The sequence below is a fragment of the Mus musculus genome, chromosome 8, assembly GCF_000001635.26.
Source record: "Mus musculus strain C57BL/6J chromosome 8, GRCm38.p6 C57BL/6J".
NCBI lineage: Eukaryota > Metazoa > Chordata > Mammalia > Rodentia > Muridae > Mus > Mus musculus.
This window is the reverse complement of record NC_000074.6, coordinates 120,228,471-120,247,280: the sequence shown is the minus strand read 5'-3', so window position 1 is coordinate 120,247,280 and position 18,810 is coordinate 120,228,471. Positions and strand designations below refer to the sequence as shown.

Genomic DNA, 18,810 nt, shown 5'->3' with positions numbered 1-18,810 from the left:
ACCAAAGTGGTTGCTGTGAATTGAACTCAGGACCTCTGGAAGACCACTCAGTGCTCTTACCCACTGAGCCATCATCTCTCCAGCCCCCACACATCTTACATCACTGCATGTAGGGGCCTCTGATCTTCGCCTGCAGATTATACTGGTGTTGAAGGCCCAGCAATGCACAGCAGTGACAGAATGAGGGGCAGGGTCACAGATCTCCCTGTATCTTCCCCCTCCCTTCCTGTCTCTCCTTTCTTTCCAAGTCCCAGTTTCTCTGTGTAGCCCTGGCTGTCCTGGAACTCACTCCATAGACCAGACCAGGCTCTCAAGCTTAGAGACTCCCTTGGCTCTTCCTCCCCAGTGCCAGGACTAAAGGTGTACACCACCACTGCTAACGTTCCTGTATCCTTGCTCACATGACTCTACACCAAGCTAGATGGAAAGTTTTGGAAGATGGAGTATTTGCCAGGACCCAGCAGGCCTCTATAGTAGGCAGGCAGACCTCCCCTTCCCCAGGATAAATGCCCCTACACAGAGTAGAATGAACGGGACTAAGCTGAGCCTGGTGGAAGAACTACAGTGCGCATGCACACACTAAGCTCTTACTCTTGGGGGACATTTTTATGAGACAAGTTTTCTGTTGTCCAAGCTGGCCCCAAACTCGGGACTCTCCCGCCTCAGTCTCCTGAGTGCTGGGATCTTCTACCTTTGCAGATGAGGTCTGAACAGCCTAGCTCATCTGAAGCGCAGACTGTGACCAGAAGGCTCCTCAAGCTCGGCTGAGCCTCAGACACTGAGCTGAGCCCCACAGCCACTGGCCGCCTCCTCTAGCTTCCACTGCTTGAGAAACAGAGACCAGTCAGTATGCCTCTGTGGCTGGCTGGTCAGAGCTACAGCAGAGAGAAGGCTCTGGCAAAGCCATCCATACCTGCGAAGCCAGACATCATCATGGGCGGTCTGGTATCCAGGGCCCCTGTGATGTCATCATGAGCAGCCTGGTATCCAGGGCTCCTGTGACGTCATCATGAGCAGCCTGGTATCCAGGGCCCCTGTGAAAGCTGAGCACCTGGGAGCAAGCACATAACTCAGCAGTCACTCCTCTGCTAGATTCTATCTTTCCGACCTACAAACCATGTCAGGATGTGGGCACTACCATCATCTCTGCTCTAAACTATAGCATAGAGAAGTGCCAACAGAAGGGCCACAGAGAACGCTGGGATCTGGGAGCAAGGTTCAGGCTCGGACCTAAGCATCATGCACTACAGTCCACAGCTTCGGCCCCTCTGAAGGCGCTGCGACATGAGACAAATGCACTGGGGCACATGATGCCCAGCATCACCCCACTGTACCACTCTCACGTGTGTGCACACATGTATGGAAACACGGAAGCCAAAACATAGCTGTGGACAGTTTTCTTTGCAGTTATCGTTTTGTTTTTTCCTGACTGCCTTTCTTTCCCTAGACTCTGTTTTTAGCACAAATACATCTATATCTATAGTCCTGTCCTCAGTGGCCGTGTCCCACTCTATATCTGCCCAGAGCCTGTACACTTCAGGTCTGTGTCAAAGGCAAGGACCCCATCCTGAGAAAAAGGTTTCCTGTGTTGCTGATAACATACACCCCTATGACCTGCACCTCTAGATGTTGGCCTTGGGATAAGGAACTGAGCTATGTCTCACATATGAGTATCTCACAGACAGACAAGAAACATGTCCCCATGACATCAGGAGCTATCTATGTCACCAGGCATTAAGTGATCAGGGCTCAGGATAACGGCAGCCAAAATTCCCTCTCAGCATAGGGACACCAAAGAGGGTGTAAATGGTGCAGGCCCGATGGTGACTGTGTTCCTTTCTGAAATTCCTACAACAGCAATAGAATAGCACAGCCAGTTACTAACCAGACACTGGACACCGGGCTTCCTGATCCCAGAGACCGCTCTGTGCACTGTCTAATCGTGAACTAACTCAGCCCCTTCCTGATGCGTTTGCAGATGTAGAAACTAAGACACGGGGCTGGTGAGATGGCTCAGTGGGTAAGAGCACCCGACTGCTCTTCCGAAGGTCCGGAGTTCAAATCCCAGCAACCACATGGTGGCTCACAACCACCCATAATGAGATCCGATGCCCTCTTCTGGTGCATCTGAAGACAGCTACAGTGTACTTACATATAATAAATAAATAAATAAATCTAAAAAAAAAAAAAAAAAAAAAAAAAAGAAACTAAGACACGAAGAGGGATGGCTGTTTGCCCATCACCCCTCAGCCAGGGAGTGCTGTGGTGTGCTTTTGTTTGTTTGATTGGCATACTTTTTTGTTTGTTTGTTTGTTTGTTTGTTTGTTGTTTTTCAAGACAGGGTTTCTCTGTATAGCCCTGGCTGTCCTCGAACTCAGAAATCCGCACTGCCTCCCGAGTGCTGGGATTAAAGGCATGTGCCACCACGCCCGGCTTGATTGACTTACTTTTATTTTGTGTGCATGAGTATTTTGCTTCCACGTTTGTATGTCCACCATAAATGTGCAGTGCACGTGGAAGCCAGAAGAGGGCGCTGAGTCCTTGGGAAACAGAATCACAGGTGCTGGAAAGTGGCTCTGTGTGCGGCTGCTGAGAACCAAACCAGAGTCCTCAGGAAGAGAGGGCAGCCAGCACTCCCAACCACCACCGAGCCATCTCTCCAACTCTGGGAGCTTGATTGTCACCATTAAAATGAAGAGGTTTCCAATTTTTCATTGGGAGCTGGGGAGATGGACCAGACCACAAAGTGCTTGCTATATAAGTGTGCTGACGCGAGTTCAGATCCCCAGTGGGGGCCATGTGAAAGCCAGGCACAGCAGTGTACACCTGACCTAGTGTTGTTGGGAGGGAGGCAAAGACAAGAGGACCCCTTGGCCTCCCTGGCCAGCCAGGGATGCTCAATCAGTGAGTCATGGGAGCCTGTCTCAGAGGGTCAATGAGAGACTGTCTGAAAAATAAGGTGGCCGGTGACTGAGGAGGACAGCAGTGGACATTGACCTATGGCCTCTGCACACACTCAAACATGTGTAAACACACACTTGTGCACACAAATCATCTGTTGACACACGAGCTTGAATATGAGAAAAAACATCAGGCATGCCAACCACAGCATGTTACTCTATGCCAAGAGACATGCCCTCCCACCTGTGGCTGCTCAGTTTCTCACACCTGCTGGCAGAAAGGGGGCAGGGCAACGTCCGGAAAGCAGTCTGGCACAGCAGTCCCAGTAAATCAGGAGGGCAGGTGGCTTTGGAGGGGGTTGACTAGACCCAAGCTAGGTGAAATGGCACACACCTGTAATCCCGGCACTCTAGAGGCTGAGGCAGGAGGATCACTGTAAGGTGAACTCCATCATAGGCTACACAGTGAGAGTCTGTGGAGGAGAAAGGTAGGGTGGGGGAAGATAACCATATAAGAACTGGAGAGATGGCTCAACGCCTAAGAACAGCCAGAAGTTATTAGGAAGAACTTCTGGCTAAGAAGACCCAGGGTTCTTGCAGAGGACCCAGGTTCAGTTCCCAGCAGCAGCTGGCAGCTCACAGCCATCTGTGACTCTAGTTCCAGAGGACCCAACACCTTCTTCTGGCCTCCGAGAGCACATACATGAAAACACTCAGACATGGTAAAACATTAATAAATCATTTAAAACACACAAACAAAAAGAATCTCCACTCATAGATGGGCAGATAAATAAAATGTGGTCTATGTATGATGGAGTATTATTTGGTAATGAAAAGGAACGAGAGCCGTAGAACCCATTCCCATCTGTGTGAACTATTCAGAACCAGAAAATCCACAGGGAGAGGCCACACACTGTGTTTTGAGGGCCTCGGGGGAGGGCAGAATGACCTAAAATAAACAGTGCTGACAGTTGCGCAATCCCTGAGTGTCCAAAAACCACTGAAGTCCACAGTTTTAGAGGCCCTTTTCTATGTGAATTGTATCCCAGAAAAAAAACCAATAAAGAATAAACTTCTCAGACCACCAAGCTACACTCCAAACCCCATAACTTTTTAAAATAATTATGAAACCCTCCCTAAAGAAACTGGCCAGGGCTGGGGCTGGGCTCCAGGCTGATCTAGGAGGGGGAAAGGCTGGGGTTGGGGTGCAGCTCTGGGGGTAGAGCCCTGGCCAGAGGATCTCACAGGGACTTGGCAGCTGTAGAGTGGGGTGGGAGTAGACTCCTCCACCACCCGACTTCCATGACCCCAAAGAGACCCCAGCCTGGGATGGATGGAAAGCCCAGAGACAGAGACACAGACTAAGATAAAGATACTTAGTAGAAAGGGAGGGAACCCCTCCCTGCCACACTTTAAAGAGTGGATACTTTGTATACAAATTAAAAAGCTAACTTTACAGGATGCAGACAGTCCTCAAATTACAGCGCATCGCCAGGCAGGAAGGCCACCTGGCAGGAAGGCCGGCACCTTCACAGTCTGTGCTCCTGAATGACATCTTTCTAAATCCATTTGAAGAAAAGGGAAGTCCAACAGTTGCAGCGCAAGCCTTTAATCCCAGTACTCGGGAGGCAGAGGCAGGCCGGATCTCTGTGAGTTCCAGACCAGCTTGGTCTACAGAGTTTCAGGACAGCCCAAGGCTACACAGAGAAACCCTGTCTGGAAAAACCAAAGGGAGTTGGGGAGGCAGGAATGATGTAAGTCTAGAGCCAGCAAGCTGGAGGACCTGAGTTCAATCCCCAGAACTCCTGGTGGAAGAAGATAACCAACTCCTGGAAACTGTCCCTTCTGACCTCCATCTGCAGACTACAGTACACACAGACATGCGTGTGCATATACAAATACATACATACATACATACATGCATACAAGCATACATATGTGTGCAGCGAGTTCATCTATCTGGCATGGTGGCTGGTGCAGGCTTATAAGCCAGCACTCAGGAGCTGGGGTCAGGAGGATTAGGTTAGCTCCCAATATAGACTGAATTGGAATCCAGCTAGACTGAGCCACTCCAAACCTTGTCTCAAAAAAGAAAAACAAGAGCTGGGAGTTGGTGGTGCACGCCTTTAATCCCAGCACTCGGGAGGCAGAGGCAAGCGGATTTCTGAGTCCAAGGCCAGCCTGGTCTACAGAGTGAGTTCCAGGACAGCCAAGGCTACACAGAGAAACCCTGTCTAAAAAAAAAAAAGAAAGAAAGAAAGAAAAGAAAAGAAAAAGAAAGAAAGAAAAAACACTTGTCAGACTCAAGGCTCTCCCAGAACCCACAGAGAAGCCAGACATGGCAGGCTAACTAGGAGGAAGAGACAGGAGGATCCATGAGCTAACTGCCCAGCCAAACCTGCAGTCAGCTGATGAGCTACATGGTCAGTGAGAGCTTGTATCCAGCATGTAGCAGCATGTAGCAGCATGTAGCAGCATGTAGCAGCATACACTGCATAGACTATCATCCCAGCACCTGGGACACCGTTAGGGAACTCCAGGCCAGCCTGGACAACACAGTAAATTCCAGTCAGTCAGGGATACACAGTGCGGACTATGTCTCAGAAGGAAAAGAAAAAAGGTGGCCGGGCTCAGAGGTTGAGATCACACTTTATTTACCTGCCCATCCGTGAGTGGAGACTCACACATTCTTTTTGCTCATGTGTTGTGCAAAGGCAGTGTTCACCAAGGCTGGAACGAGACAGGAGCCATCACCACAGAACTGACAGACCTAGGAGCTTGCCGGGAGGACAGACGGAGCTACACTAAACCAGACCACCAGGCAGACCCAGGGGACACATTCCAAAAATCAGAAAAGACCAAAGCTGACCCAAGAAGACAGGCAGGAGGCTCCTCCCTTCCACGTGAAGACAGCCACAACTTCCCCACCTGGGAAGCAGGAACTGGTAGACTCTGGCTGAAGAGAATTCTTCCACATAAGCCTGGGCAAGCAGGTTTTGGCAGTTGTGCCTTGAAGAACTTCTGTTTGCTCTGTCTTTTAAAGACACACTTTATGCCATTTTTATAGTTTTTTTTTCCCCTACCCTCCTATTCTCTCTGAGACTTTGATCTTGCTAATTGCGGTTTTGCCAACGGCAGCGCTTTTCAGGAACGCCATTCCCTGGCTAAGAGGTCGGAAGGGTGGCTTTGGTAACTCCACTTCAGCTGGAGTTGAAACTTCTACATGGCTGGCCAAACAGGCTGACACGCACAGGCCAAGAGCTGTGACACCCTGCCTGTCATGTGGTAAGTGACCGGCAAACATGGAAACGGTGCCTCTGAAGCCAGGCAGTGATGGTCCATGCCTTTAATCTCAGCACTTGGAAGGCAGAGGCAGGCGGATTTCTGAGTTCGAGGCCAACCTGGTCAACAGAGTGAGTTCCAGGACAGCTGGGGCTGTACAGAGAAACCCTGTCTTGAAAAACCAAAAAAGAAACAAAAAAAAAAAAAAAAAAAAAAAAAGGAAGGAAGAAAGAGGTGCCTCTGGCCAAGCTGGTTAGCCAGCAAGGAGAGGGTATCAGCAGGCAGGGGTTGGTGGGGTTAACAGAGACTCCAGGAGCAGGAAAAGAGGCAAAAGAGAGAGCCACTGATGAGATGTGACAAGAAGGTAGAAACAGCCAGACCTCAAGGAACCAGAAGTCAGCGCAGTGGCTCCCCACCTTTAATCCCAACACTGGAGCTACCAAGGCAGAAGGATTTCCGTGAGTTCCAAGCCCAACCTGGACCACTGAGGGAAACTATCTCAAAAGCACAAAAGAGAAAACAAAGAAAGAAAAAGAAAAAGCAAGAAACCTGCACAGGTTGAGAGAACATCAGATCCCCTGGAATTGGAGTTGCAGGTGGTCGTGAGCCCCCGGTGCAGATGCTGGGATCCGATCTCCATCCTCTAAAAAGAGCAGCACGTGCTCTTGAAGCACTGAACCATCTCTCCAACCCAAACTGGATTCTTTTTATCCCCCTTCCTGTTCCTTCTGTGTGGGAAGGTCATCGTGCAAACCCCACTGTCATCTGAACTCCCAATTCTTGACCTCAAAGTGTCCTGCGTCCCATGTCTCCTCCTGGCTCCTCTGGATCACAGCAAGATACCGAGCCTGTGCTTCTAGGTGACAGCTTCTAACTACAAGGGGGTCCGAGAACAGGAGGGATTCAGTGTACTGGCTAGTTTTATGCCAACTGGACACAAGTTAGGATCACTGGAAAGAAGGGAGCTTCAATTAAGAAACTGCTTCTAAGCTGGGCGTGGTGGTGCACACCTTTGGTCCCTAGTGCTAGCATATAAGAGGCAGAGGCAGGTGGATCTCTATGAGTTCGAGGACAGCCTTGTCTACAAAGTGAGTTCCAGGACAGCTAAGGCTACACAGAGAAACCCTGTCTCAAACAAACAAACACCGAAAGAAAGAAAAGAAACTACCTCTAGAAGATCAAGCTGTAGGTGATCCTGTAGGGCATTTTTTTATAATTAGTGATGGATGGGGGAGGGCCCAGCCCACTGTGGGTGGAGTCATCCCTAGGTTTGTGGTCCTGTGTTCTATAAAAAAGTAGGCTGAGCAAGCCATGTGGAGTAAGCCAGGAAGCAGCACCCTCGGCGGCCTCTGCATCAGCTCCTGCCTCCAGGATCCTGCCCTGTTTGAAGACTTCCTTCAATGATGGACTGTGATGCACAAGTGTGAGCCAGATAAATCAATCCTTTTTCCTCCCAAGTTGCTTTTGGTGATGGTGTTTTATCGCAGCGATAAGAACCTTAACTAAGACAGTAAAGGAAGCTAATAGAGCCTTGGGCTACACTCACTGTCCAAAGTCCTACACAGACGGCAGGCAGCAGGCAGGCAGGCAGGCAGGCGTATATTTGGATACTGACTACTATACATCATCAGGAGCTTTTCTGGGTGGCAGTTTTCATGCAAAGACTATGTACCTGAGTGTTCCTTCATCTCATAGCTAGGTACCAAAGCCCAGAGATGGGACAAGGGAGGCTCTGGTCCTAGGTGCTCTGGCTGCAGCCAAGTGCCTCCAGCTCCTTGAGAACGGGGTCTTGGATCTCCCGTCCCTGCCTCGTATGGCTGTCTTCTGTCCTGGCTGACTCCTGCCTTTGCCAGCAATGTCACCTGCTTTATGTCTCGGCTATGGGAGGTGGGCCCTGTGATTACCCTGGTGCTGGAGTGAGAAGCCAAAGAACACAGCAGGGGATGGAGTGTCAGCCCCAAGCTGAATATAGCAACTGGCACCACATCTCCTGCAGCCTCAGTTTCCCCTCTGGGTCACAAAGGCCAAATAAAGACAGGTGATAATGAAGCTGGGTAACTGGGAGATGAGAGGGACATGTGGGGACATTCCCCCCTCTTTACACACTGATTATCTAGGGTTCTGGGTCCAGCCTACAGCCACCTCCATCAAGGGATGGGAGCGGCTGTGGGAGCCATTACTTCTGCTCCTACCCTCTGTCAGCCAACCCTGGCCATAAGCTGCCTGCTGCTGCTGATGCTGCATTCTGCTGTCCTGGTTAAGGGCCCGTTGCAGGGCAGCCTGAATCACGAGGGATCAGTCATGTCCCTTGGGGCTCAGAGCCCCAGGTACTTGCAGACCCACAGAGCCAGCCTGGCAGCTGGGCCACTCCCTGCCACCTAGCAGAGCTGCAGGTGACAGTTGCTTCCCAAAGGTCTGGCCTGGCAGAGTCTGCATCACCATCAGAGTGGTCTAACCCCGATGGCCCCGATACCACAAAGTCATTCCGAAGGGGACAGTGGAAAGAAACGGACCAACGTCCTCATAAGTTTATCTAAAAGTCCCACCCAAGACGCTTGTCCCTGACACGGGCCTGTCACTTCCCCGACACTGGGGTCATCATCGGGAACACTTCTGTAGCTTCACTAAGGACACCCAGTGTGCATGAAGTCCCCGCCTGGGCGCCAGAGCTTCTAGCTCTGATTTATCAGACAGTGTGAAGCTGACACTCGCTGCCGAGACCCACCCCAGCTGACTCATACTAGGGCAAGCCTCCTAGCACCGAGACTCCATCCATCTACCCAATGACTGTAAGTGGCCAGTGTGGCCCAGACAGCTATGATGAAGGAACTGGGAACCACTCCCCCAGAGCCCACCAACAAGAGCCACTCCTGTCCCTAACATTCGTAACCAGGAAAAGGAAGGGTGGACTCAAGGGCCAAGTAAAGAAGGGAGCATGGAACTGGGCGGTGGTGGTGCACGCCTTTAATCCCAGCACTCAGGAGGCAGAGGCAGGTGGATCTCCGAGTTCAAGGCCAGCCTGGTCTACAGAGTGAGTTCTAGGAAAGCCAGAGGTGCACAGAAAAACCTTGTCCAAAAAAGAAAAAAAAAGAGGAAGATGTCAGAGTCCCCACCACTGCCAGCCCCCCATGTGACTAGAAAGACATCAGGGTACTCTCTGCTCACACAGGGATGGGACAGTTGACTCTGTTTCCAGTTGACGAGGCATCAGGGGAGCCCAGATGCCCAAGGGTACAATGTAAGATTGCTGGCCTCTGACAGACAGGTACCCGCTGGCCACATCCAGGGCTCAGACTAGCACAGAAACAAGTTCTGCCCTGGCGCCTTGGGTCTGGAGCCGCATGCAGCTGTGCAGATTTGATCTGACGGGTCTAGGCCCTGCTGTTCACAGAACCCCTAGATGTCACGGGATCAGCTGAGGGAGAAAACAGCATCAATGACACAGACTCTCTTGGAAGGGACCCGTGGCAAGGAGACTCCACATAGGAGCCTTTACCAATCAAACATGACCCACAAGATACCCTGGGTTAGGGGGGCAGTGGGGCAAGCCTCAAGCTGCCCAGGGGTTGCCATTGGGTCTCTGTGGCTCTCTGGGCTCCATGCTAGGATGGGAGCCAAGATCCCTGAGTCCTTGGCCCAAGTCCTGTCACGTTGGAAGTCTGAAGAGTACAGTCCCCTCTGTCCCCCACAGAGGGCAGGAAGCTAATGAGCTGAGGGTCTGGTGGGTTTAGAAAGCTCACCGTATGGGGTCAGCATGCTGACCCTCTGCTGTTCTGTCTAGACCAGCGGTTTTCAACCCTTAATGCAGTTCCTCATGTTGCGATAACCCCCATGGCTACTTCATAACTATAAATTTGCTACTGTCATGAATTCTAATGTACACATCTGAGATGCCAGATATCTGATATCTGACCCCTGTGAAAGGTTCAGTCAACCCACAGGTTGAGAACCGCTGGCGTAGAAGCTGGCAGACAATAGCTGCCTATAGGTGCTCCTAAATCTAGGCTGAGAGGACGAAAGCCAGGCCCCCAGCTTCTGTCTATCCCATGTAAGTGACACCTGTCCCCAAGGCACAGGACAGACTCACTGATGATCCTATCCCAGCCCTGCCTGCCCTGTTAGTTCCTTGGCCCTAAACTGTCTTAGGCTCCTCAGCCTGGGCCTCCAACCTGCTAAGTGGCAAGACCCCACTGCCACAGGACACCTGCCGCCCACAACATCCTTGCCTAGGCCAGAGGACGACGGATGGGCAGCGGGGGAGGGGCGAACAGAGTCACTGTGACATTAGCGCATGGCAAGATGAGCCCAGATATGAATACAGAGAGAACATCAGGGAAGGTCAGGGGCCGCCTGACCCATGGTCCATTCTCCAACTGCGCCATTCCCAACCCATGTCACCTAGAACATGATAGGCAGGCAGAAAGTTCTCACGGAAGAAACAAGTCTTTGGTAAGTGGCACTTACTAGGGTACTGGTTTTAGAAGATGAAACCTTCTCTACATTCATTGTCTGATGTGCCCATTTTACAGATGGGGGAAACTGAGGACAGGTGGACAGGCACCCTGCCTGCAGGCACTGCAAATTCTGGATTGAGATCCCAGGGTTCCCGGGGTTTATATTTTGGAGGGTGGAATCTATGTGAGGCTGGGGACCTAGGAGCTGAGAAGGAAGAGAAGGGAACATCAGCTGGGTCCCCAGCACAGCACTGTCACATAATTCCTCAGCTGGTATTACATAGAAGCCGCCAGCAAAGTGTACACATGTTGTGGCCTGTGGGTCCTCACAGTACAAGCTATTCTAACTTGACTAAGTCATCCTCAAGAGACAGAACTCATGGTGTCCTGGGGTGCAACACTGTACAGGATAGAGAGTAAGTGTGTTGTGTGTGTGTGTGTGTGTGTGTGTGTATGTGTGCGCGCGCGCGCACGTTCAAGCACATATGTGTGTGCAGAATACTTCTTTTATTTTTTGTTTTATATATGTTTTACCTATATGTTCGTCTATGAACATGTGTGTGCATGGTACCCATGGAGACCAGAAGAGGGCGTCAGATCTTGCAACTGGAGTTACAGAGCATTGTGAGCTGACATATGGGTGCTGGGAATTGAACCCTGGTCCTCTGGTAAAGCAGCCAGTGCTCTAAATGGTTGGGCCATCTCTCCAGCCCCTGTATTGACAGATTTAAATCAATTTACTTATTTTTTTCATGCATATGCTTGGGCGGGGGAGGAGCTTCTAGATGCTATCACACACATGTGGGAGCCCAGAGGACAACTTTGTGGGAGGAACGAACTCTCTCCCATCTTTACATGCACTCCAGTTCTGGGCTTCTGGGATTTGAACTCAGATACTTTGGCTTGCACAGCAAATACCTTTGCCCACTGAGCCACCTCGGTGGCCCTGAACAATGAATGAATTGCCAACCCTGCCTTGAGAGGGCAGGCTCCCATTCCTAACCCCACAGCAGGGTGCCCACATACCACAAGCTGCAGGCTTAACACAAGCCTGCCCTGGAGACCAGTCCTGCTGCTGTGACAGATGGGGAAACTGAGTCACATGGCAGAGCAAAGAGGCTCCTTCCACACTCCCCCATGTGTGTCCTACACAGGTGACACGAGAAACAGAAAGCCAAGGCCAGAGGGTCTCTGTCCCTGAGAAGTGCAAATGACTGGATGGGGTCAGATGGTAAGCATACACAATGGACCCTCCAGGAATGGCCTCCTTTAGAGCTGGAGGACAGAGGGGACAGAGGGCAGGACAGGTTAGAAAGTGGGACAGACTCTGAAGCAGAAGTGCAGGCCCAATGCATACCCTGAAGGAACTGGCTGAGTGACCATGTGCTTCTCCACCGTCTGACCAGAACACAGATATGAGGGGCAAAGGAACTGAACTCTCAGGATGCTGACTCCACCACAGCCTTGAAGACGTGACCCGAGTTACCACCAAGAGGTCTGCCAGAGACTCTCCCAGCAGCTCGAACCTTGCCAGGGCAAGGTCCCAAGAGAGCTGGGCAGACATGAGGCCTGCAGCCTAGCAAACTCGTCTGGCCTGCAGCCTTGCCCCCTTCTCCACCCTGCTTCCAGGGAAGGCTCTGGTTTTTAAGACCTTGTGTCTTCGCTTCCTCTTTCCCAGTAGGCTCCGATCTCCTCCAGGTTTAGCACAAGGCATCTGGAAAATTTATTCTTCTGAGCAGAAGGCTCCCACACCGGCAAGGAAACACAGCCATCCCCTTGCGGCAGGGATGGGAGAGGGTTCAGAGAGGCCCACAGCCCAGCTGCCCAGCTGCTTCCAGAAAGAAGGTGCCAGCGCTGTCTGGCGCCTTCAAGAAAGATCCTAAGCTGGTATCCTGAGGGCCCGAGGCAAACGGTGGTGGCCAGAGCCTCCCTGCAGAGCGGGAAGCTGGTGATGGCGGCGTGCCAAGAAGCGGGGGACAGATGTGCAGCTACCCCGACAGAGAGCTCTGTAGACCTGCAATGTGCCCAGATGGGAAGCACAGTGGTTAACTAGGCTTGGGTGCTCAGCCACATGACACTTGGCAACAGGCTGAAGTACAGCAGGTACCAAACTGCAGGCTCCACTAGTCAGTGTCGCCCCGGTCCCTGGGAGAGGACAGGGCGGTCTCAGGGGTGCCACCTTTCCACAGACTGGAGCGGAAGATGAGAGGCAGCCAAAGGCAACATCTGGCCGTGTGGGGTGGGGAGAGGCTAACTCCTTTATCGGCCACGGAGGAAAAAAAAAAGGAGGGGAGGGGGCGACAGAGATAGCAGGATCTCCTTCAAGGAGGCTTCCTGGGTCTCTGTCCCTGAGAAGTGCAAATGACTGGATGGGGTCAGATGGTAAGCATACACAATGGACCCTCCAGGAATGGCCTCCTTTAGAGCTGGAGGACAGAGGGGACAGAGGGCAGGACAGGTTAGAAAGTGGGACAGACTCCGAAGCAAGCAGAAGTGCAGGCCCAATGCTTACCCTGCAGGAACTGGCTGAGTGACCATGGTGAGTTACTTAACCTCTCTGGGCTCCCTTCTCACCCAGGACAGTATGGAGGGGAGGGGGGTGTATACCCTCCACAGGAATATTTAAAAGATATGGTAACCATGGATACAGGGATCGTAGCAGTGGTAGCAGCCTAAGAGTCGGCTCCTGATGAGACTGTCCCCAAACTCTCAACCTGGCCACCCTACCACCTGCTCTGACAGGACTGAATGGAGGCAGAGGCAGCGTTCACAGCGACAGACAGCAAGCAACAAGGCATGCCCAGAAGGGGCAGCCACAGTCCCAGTCAGCCATCGAAAGGCAGCACCATCACTCAGCTGTGGGAATCAAGGCTTGGGGAGGTCAAGGGTCAGACCCAAGGTCACACAGTCTGCTCTGCAAAGATTCAGGCCAGGTCCATCGGAAGGCAAACCTGGAGTCTCTCCACAGTTCCCATGGGATGCAAGTAGGGATGTCAGTTTGGGAAAGGGCAAACTGCAGCCCTCTCTGGTCCAACCTAGCCACTACCTAAGCTTTGCGGCAACCGGGGTGGCATGGCCTTCAGGTCCTCTGCCAGCATCCCAGCTGGAGGATGTTCGGTACCATCTCCCTCCCTTCCTTTCCTCTGTCTCCTTACACAAGTCCTTTTTCAGAGGTTTTCCAGTTGATTCACTCAAGGGAGCACCTACCAGGGTTCCAAAATTCCAGGAGTTTCTACAATATGACATGTCTCCCACCAAGCATCCCCTCTTAGCCCTTGCAAGGCCCTTCTGCTTCCCAGCTAAGCCCTCAGACAGCCAGCATCTGAAAGAAAAGCTCAGGGGCTAAGGGGAGGGAGAGGGAGGGGAGCCGGCCTGGGGACAAGGGAGAGGCTGTGCCTACCTACGTCTCCGCTCCTGACAACCCAGGAGCCTGGCCCTCTGCACAGCTCCCACATGTCTCTGCACTGCACCCAGGCTGGCTGACGGCCTCGCGGCTCCCGGTGCTGCGGGAAACAGCCCTTTGGACCTTCTGTGCCTGTCCCTCCCCAGGGATGCTGCAGGCTGTGCCTGCCACCGGATCCCAGCATCTGGAACAGTGCCTGCCTCGGAGCAGGCTCTCTATAAATATTTGTGGGATAAATGGGAAGAACGGGAGCCCAGAGGAAGGGCAGAGGGCAGAGGGCTCCGTCCCGGCATCCCTGGACCCTGGGAGCTGAATGATCTTCTTCTTCCCTACACGGCCATAGTGGAGTCTGAGACATGCCTGCCACCCCCGACTGCAGCACAGGCCTGCCCTGGTCTTATCATCTCTGAGGGCTGCAGACACATCCCTCTCCCAACCATACCTCCATTCAAGCTGTCCTCCAGCACAGAGACCAAGATCTTCCTCCCTACAAAGGCTCCCAGATCTGGTACTTTCTGTCTGCTCTTCCCATCCCCAGGGCTGCAGGGATTCTCTGTACTTTTCTGCTACTTAACCAGGTTCCAATGAGACTCAGGCAAACCAACGGCTGGAGCTGAGCCCAAAGGGGCAGAGGATGCCCTGAACTCCAGACTGGAACCCTTAGCCACCTGCTGCTGGCTGGGAGAGAGGCAGAAGTCTGGGGATTTACCCGAGTCTCAGTGTGGGAGTAAGAAGGTCCACAGGACAGGTGAGGGCCAAGGACAGGACAGAAATTGGTTGAATGCTCAGCTCAGCCCCGTGGGTGAACACAGGAGTGGGGGAAGGGGCCCGCTGATGGCTCTCACTTCCCACCCCTGCTGGCCTGGGACCTGAGCTTCTTTTGATTACTGAGGTCAAATTGGCACAAGGTAGACACTCTGCTGTGAAAACTCCACGCCCCCAGGGAGCATCCACCACCCACACAGCGCTGTAGCATACCTCCAGCATGCACCTGGCCCCAGGGGCTGTAGCCTTACATGATGTGCCTTCTGCCCTGACGGAGGGGCATCGGGAGCAGCTTCAATGCAGTGAGCTTGGCCAGGGACATTCAAATGTCCCCTGATTCACTTAATTATCAGAATGTCCCTACAAACCATGTGGCCTGTAGTCCTACTTCTCAGCCAAGAGAACTGAGCCCAGCCAGGATAAGAACTTGTTGGCAGACAGCTCTGCTGTGAAGACGACAGCAGTGGCAGGCAGGGACCAGGCCTGGCTTGCCCCAGAGCCAAGCTCTTCTGACACACTTCAGGCCTTGCAGAGCTGTCCCTTCCAAGACCCAGCAACAACCTCAGCATAGACTGCCACACACCTGTGGCTAAGGGAAGGCTGGGTGTCCCACGCCAAAAGCAGGTGAATCTCTGCTTATAGGGGGAGGGGTGTTGGGGGTTGCCTTCAAAACCTTAAAGGTACCTCCAGTCCAAAGCCAACTCTAGGGACGAAGGATAAGGGCAGTATGTGAGGCAGGGGGACTGTGAGCCAGGAGAAGGGTACCCAGGCACATCAGAGGCTGCTTCATAAGTTAGCCTTCCTGTGCTCAGGCATCACACATGTGTGCATGTACACACACACATGTGAGTGTGCAAAATTGCAAGACCTAGATAGACACTACACACAAACCACCATTCCTGAGCGGGTCCCACCTATCCACCTTTGTGTCTCTGTCTGCAAGACCCTGGCCTATCACTACCACATAGGCCTCTGCCCAGTACAGGACAGGACAGGACAGTCTGGGAGGAATTAGGATCCCAGCCCAAGGGCAGAACAGTGAGTACAAACCAGATGCCTGCCTGTCACTCCCCTTCCCCAGGGCCACCTGGCCAGCTCCTACCCTGGTTCTTACAAAGCTGGGTCCCAATGTCCCAGGGTCTAGACTACCTCCTACCAGGCAGACAGCTGCATCTTGAGAACAGGCCTCAGGCCTCTGCCCAACTCCAAGCAGCTGACTCGCAAAGAAGAGACCCTTTCCACTGCAAAGGTTGTCTAGGCCACTGTCCCGAGTCCCATGCGCCTGTGTCCCATGCCTACGCGTCTGGAATCTGTGGCCATCTGCTTCATAAAGCCACCGGGAAGACTCAAACGAAAGGCACTTGGGTGAGAATCTTGGGAAGGAGGAGGAGGCGGCCAGGAGCTAGTGAGAGGAACTCGCGACGGGGACCTCCGGGTGACCTGTGTGGCTGCACTAATTACCAATGTTATCGGGCATCCGACAGCCTTGCCCTGAACTTCCTCCATTTGATAGATGGGCAGCAAACACGCCCAGTGTCAGCCCCATGCCTGCTGATTCCAACAGCAGCTATTCAACCACTCCTGCCCCCAGATCCTCCAACCTCCTGCCCCATGCCTCCAAGGTCAGCCAAGCTCACAAACCAAAGAAAACGCCTCCTGCTGGGACAGACCATGCTGAACCAATACCACCACCGAGGAACAGAAGACATCTCTCTTTTGACAACACTGATGCTCCAGGAGATGAAAGCCACTACTTACCTTTGTTACTCCTGCCGTTGGGGAGCTCCAGCCAATGGGTCCCTGGCTGGCAACCCCTTGGCCTGCACAAACCAGGGTCCCGCATTCCACACAGGCACCGATGATCAGCTGCCGGCCATCATCCACCAACAGGCTGTGGCTGGCTCTCAGGGTATACAGGAACAAGGGGAGCCTGGCCACTCTCACTGACTTCAGCCCCAGACACCGTTTCTTCTCTTGCTGACAGAAGAAGCACACGAATGTGTCCACTTGGTACTGCCTCGACCAGGCGCTGACCGGCTGGTGAGCGGCTCTGGCTTCGTGCTGCAGCCACTGACCCAGCAGGTCATGATAGCAGAGCACACAGGTTGCCACCAGGCCCGTGGAGTCTGCAGGCCTGGCCCGTGGGGCGGGCGGATAGACGGTGAGGAAGGGAAAAAAGGGTTCCTTCTCGCCCAGGTGGCTGGCGGGGTTCATGCTGAGTTGGAACTCCTTGCCCGGCCCCAGCTCAGCCCCGCAGATGTAGCAGACCGCAGGCGGGCCTCCCTGCGCAGAAGCGGGCAGTTCGCTCAGGGTAGGGTCCGAGGCAGAGAAGGCTTGGTGGTACCTGCCCAGGAAGCCTTGCACAGAGCTGATGAGCTCACGGTTGTGCGATGCCCGGTACAGGGCCCAGACGTCCTCCAAGACGCTGAAGCACTTGGGGCAGCTGCGAACCTCGCAGCGCTTGTTGGGGGGCCGAGCGTTGGGTGGGCAGGGCAGGAGGCTAAGGAAGGGGAAGTGCATGGAGCCCCCAGAGTTGCCGTTGACAAGGCGGGAGGGCACAGCCCGGGCATCCCGTGTACAGTCCTCCCCACAGAGGTAGCAGGCTTCCCGCAGTAGCCCCGCGGTGGGGGCGGGAACCTCTTCCCTAGGGAGTCTCCGGGCCTTGGAGGCCATGCCGGGGGCGTGGCTGTTCAGGGGCACCACGTAGAGCCGCTGCAAGACCGGCACGTTGGCTAGCTCAAAGCTCTGCCACTGGTGTGTGAGGGACGAGAAGCAGCAGGGACACACGAGGGTGCTGCCCGCCTCAGTGATGGGCTGGGCGCCGGGCGGGGGGCTATGTAGCCACAGGAAGGGGAAGAAGGGCGCCTGGGCGGGAGTCTCCTGCTTCTGCACGTGGATCTGCTGCTGCGAGGCCGGTGACAGCGCCGAGCCACAGACGTAGCAACAGCGGGCCTGGCTGTCCGCGGGTATCCGGGGAGGCCGCTCCAGCCCTTCGTCCCCGAGGCTCCCGGCGACGTCGTTGCCCTCGGGGGTGCTACTGCGCTCTGGGGGCGCCGCGGGCCGGCTGGAGGCGGCGCCGTCCGTGCCGTCGGGCGCAGCGGGGCCGGGCCAGGGTTCCTGGATGCCCCTCAGCACGCTGGCTCGCGGCTCCGGAGCCCAGTGCGCCCCTGGCCCCGTGCGCCGGCGCCGGGCTCCGGACTTGCTGGAGTCGTGCGCATCCTCGGGCTCAGGCTCCGGCTCCGGCTCGGGCTCGGGCTCGGGCTCGGGCTCCGGTTCGGGCAGCGCGTCGGCGTCCGACAGCTCCGACAGCTCCGAGTCGCGCGCGTCCTCGGTGTTCCACTCGCGGGCCCCGCGCCGGCCAGCCGCGCTCGCGTCGCACTGATGCGGCCTCTTGAGCCAGTACACGCGCTTGTCCACGGGCGTGCGCGCGCGCTCGAAGGCGGCCCACTGCTCGGCCAGGAAGCAGCGGCACACGGCGCACACCAGCACGCAGCCATCGGTCGCGCTCAGCCCGCGCGCGCCGGGCGCCGGCTCCTGCTGCTGCAGGAACGGGAAGAAGGGCTGCGCGGGGCCCGCCGGCCTCACCGGCAGCTTCAGCTCCTTGCCGCGCGCGATGCCGCCGCCGCAGATGAAGCACGACAGGGCCGCGCCCGCCGCTGCCATGAGCCGCTGCTTACGGGAGAGCGGCGCCGCCCGGCCGCTCATGGCCCGGCCGCCGCGTCCGCCTCCGCGCGCCCCGCGGCTGCCGCTGCTCGGGCCGCGCGCACCGAGGCCCCGCGCCCAACTCGCAAAGTTTGGCGCGCGGCGGCGCGCACGCGGCCCGGGGCGCACCGAGGGTCTCCGCGGCGGTGCCCGGGGCTGCCGAGTCCCGGCGGGTGGCGGCGCGGGCCCAGGCGGCGCCGGAGAGCGCGCCCGGAACGCGGCGGTGGCGACGGTGGCGACGGGCCCCGGGCGGCTGCGGCGGCCGCATGTGCGAGCTCCGGCGCCGGCCCGAGCGTCGGGTCAT

The 18,810-nt window shown here is 54.8% G+C and overlaps 1 protein-coding gene across 3 annotated transcripts in view; it reads right to left on the bottom strand.

Moving 5' to 3' along the window:
- Positions 1-18,780, bottom strand: part of Gse1 (genetic suppressor element 1, coiled-coil protein) — a 352,883-nt gene extending 334,103 nt beyond the window's left edge. For all 3 annotated transcript variants that reach the window (XM_006531145.4, XM_006531146.4, XM_006531147.4), the window contains exon 1: positions 16,563-18,780. In XM_006531145.4, coding sequence (XP_006531208.3) covers positions 16,563-18,509 — 1,947 coding nt within the window. In that variant the 5' untranslated portion in view covers positions 18,510-18,780. The remainder of the gene's footprint in view (positions 1-16,562) is intronic.
- Positions 18,781-18,810: the final 30 nt, after the last annotated feature.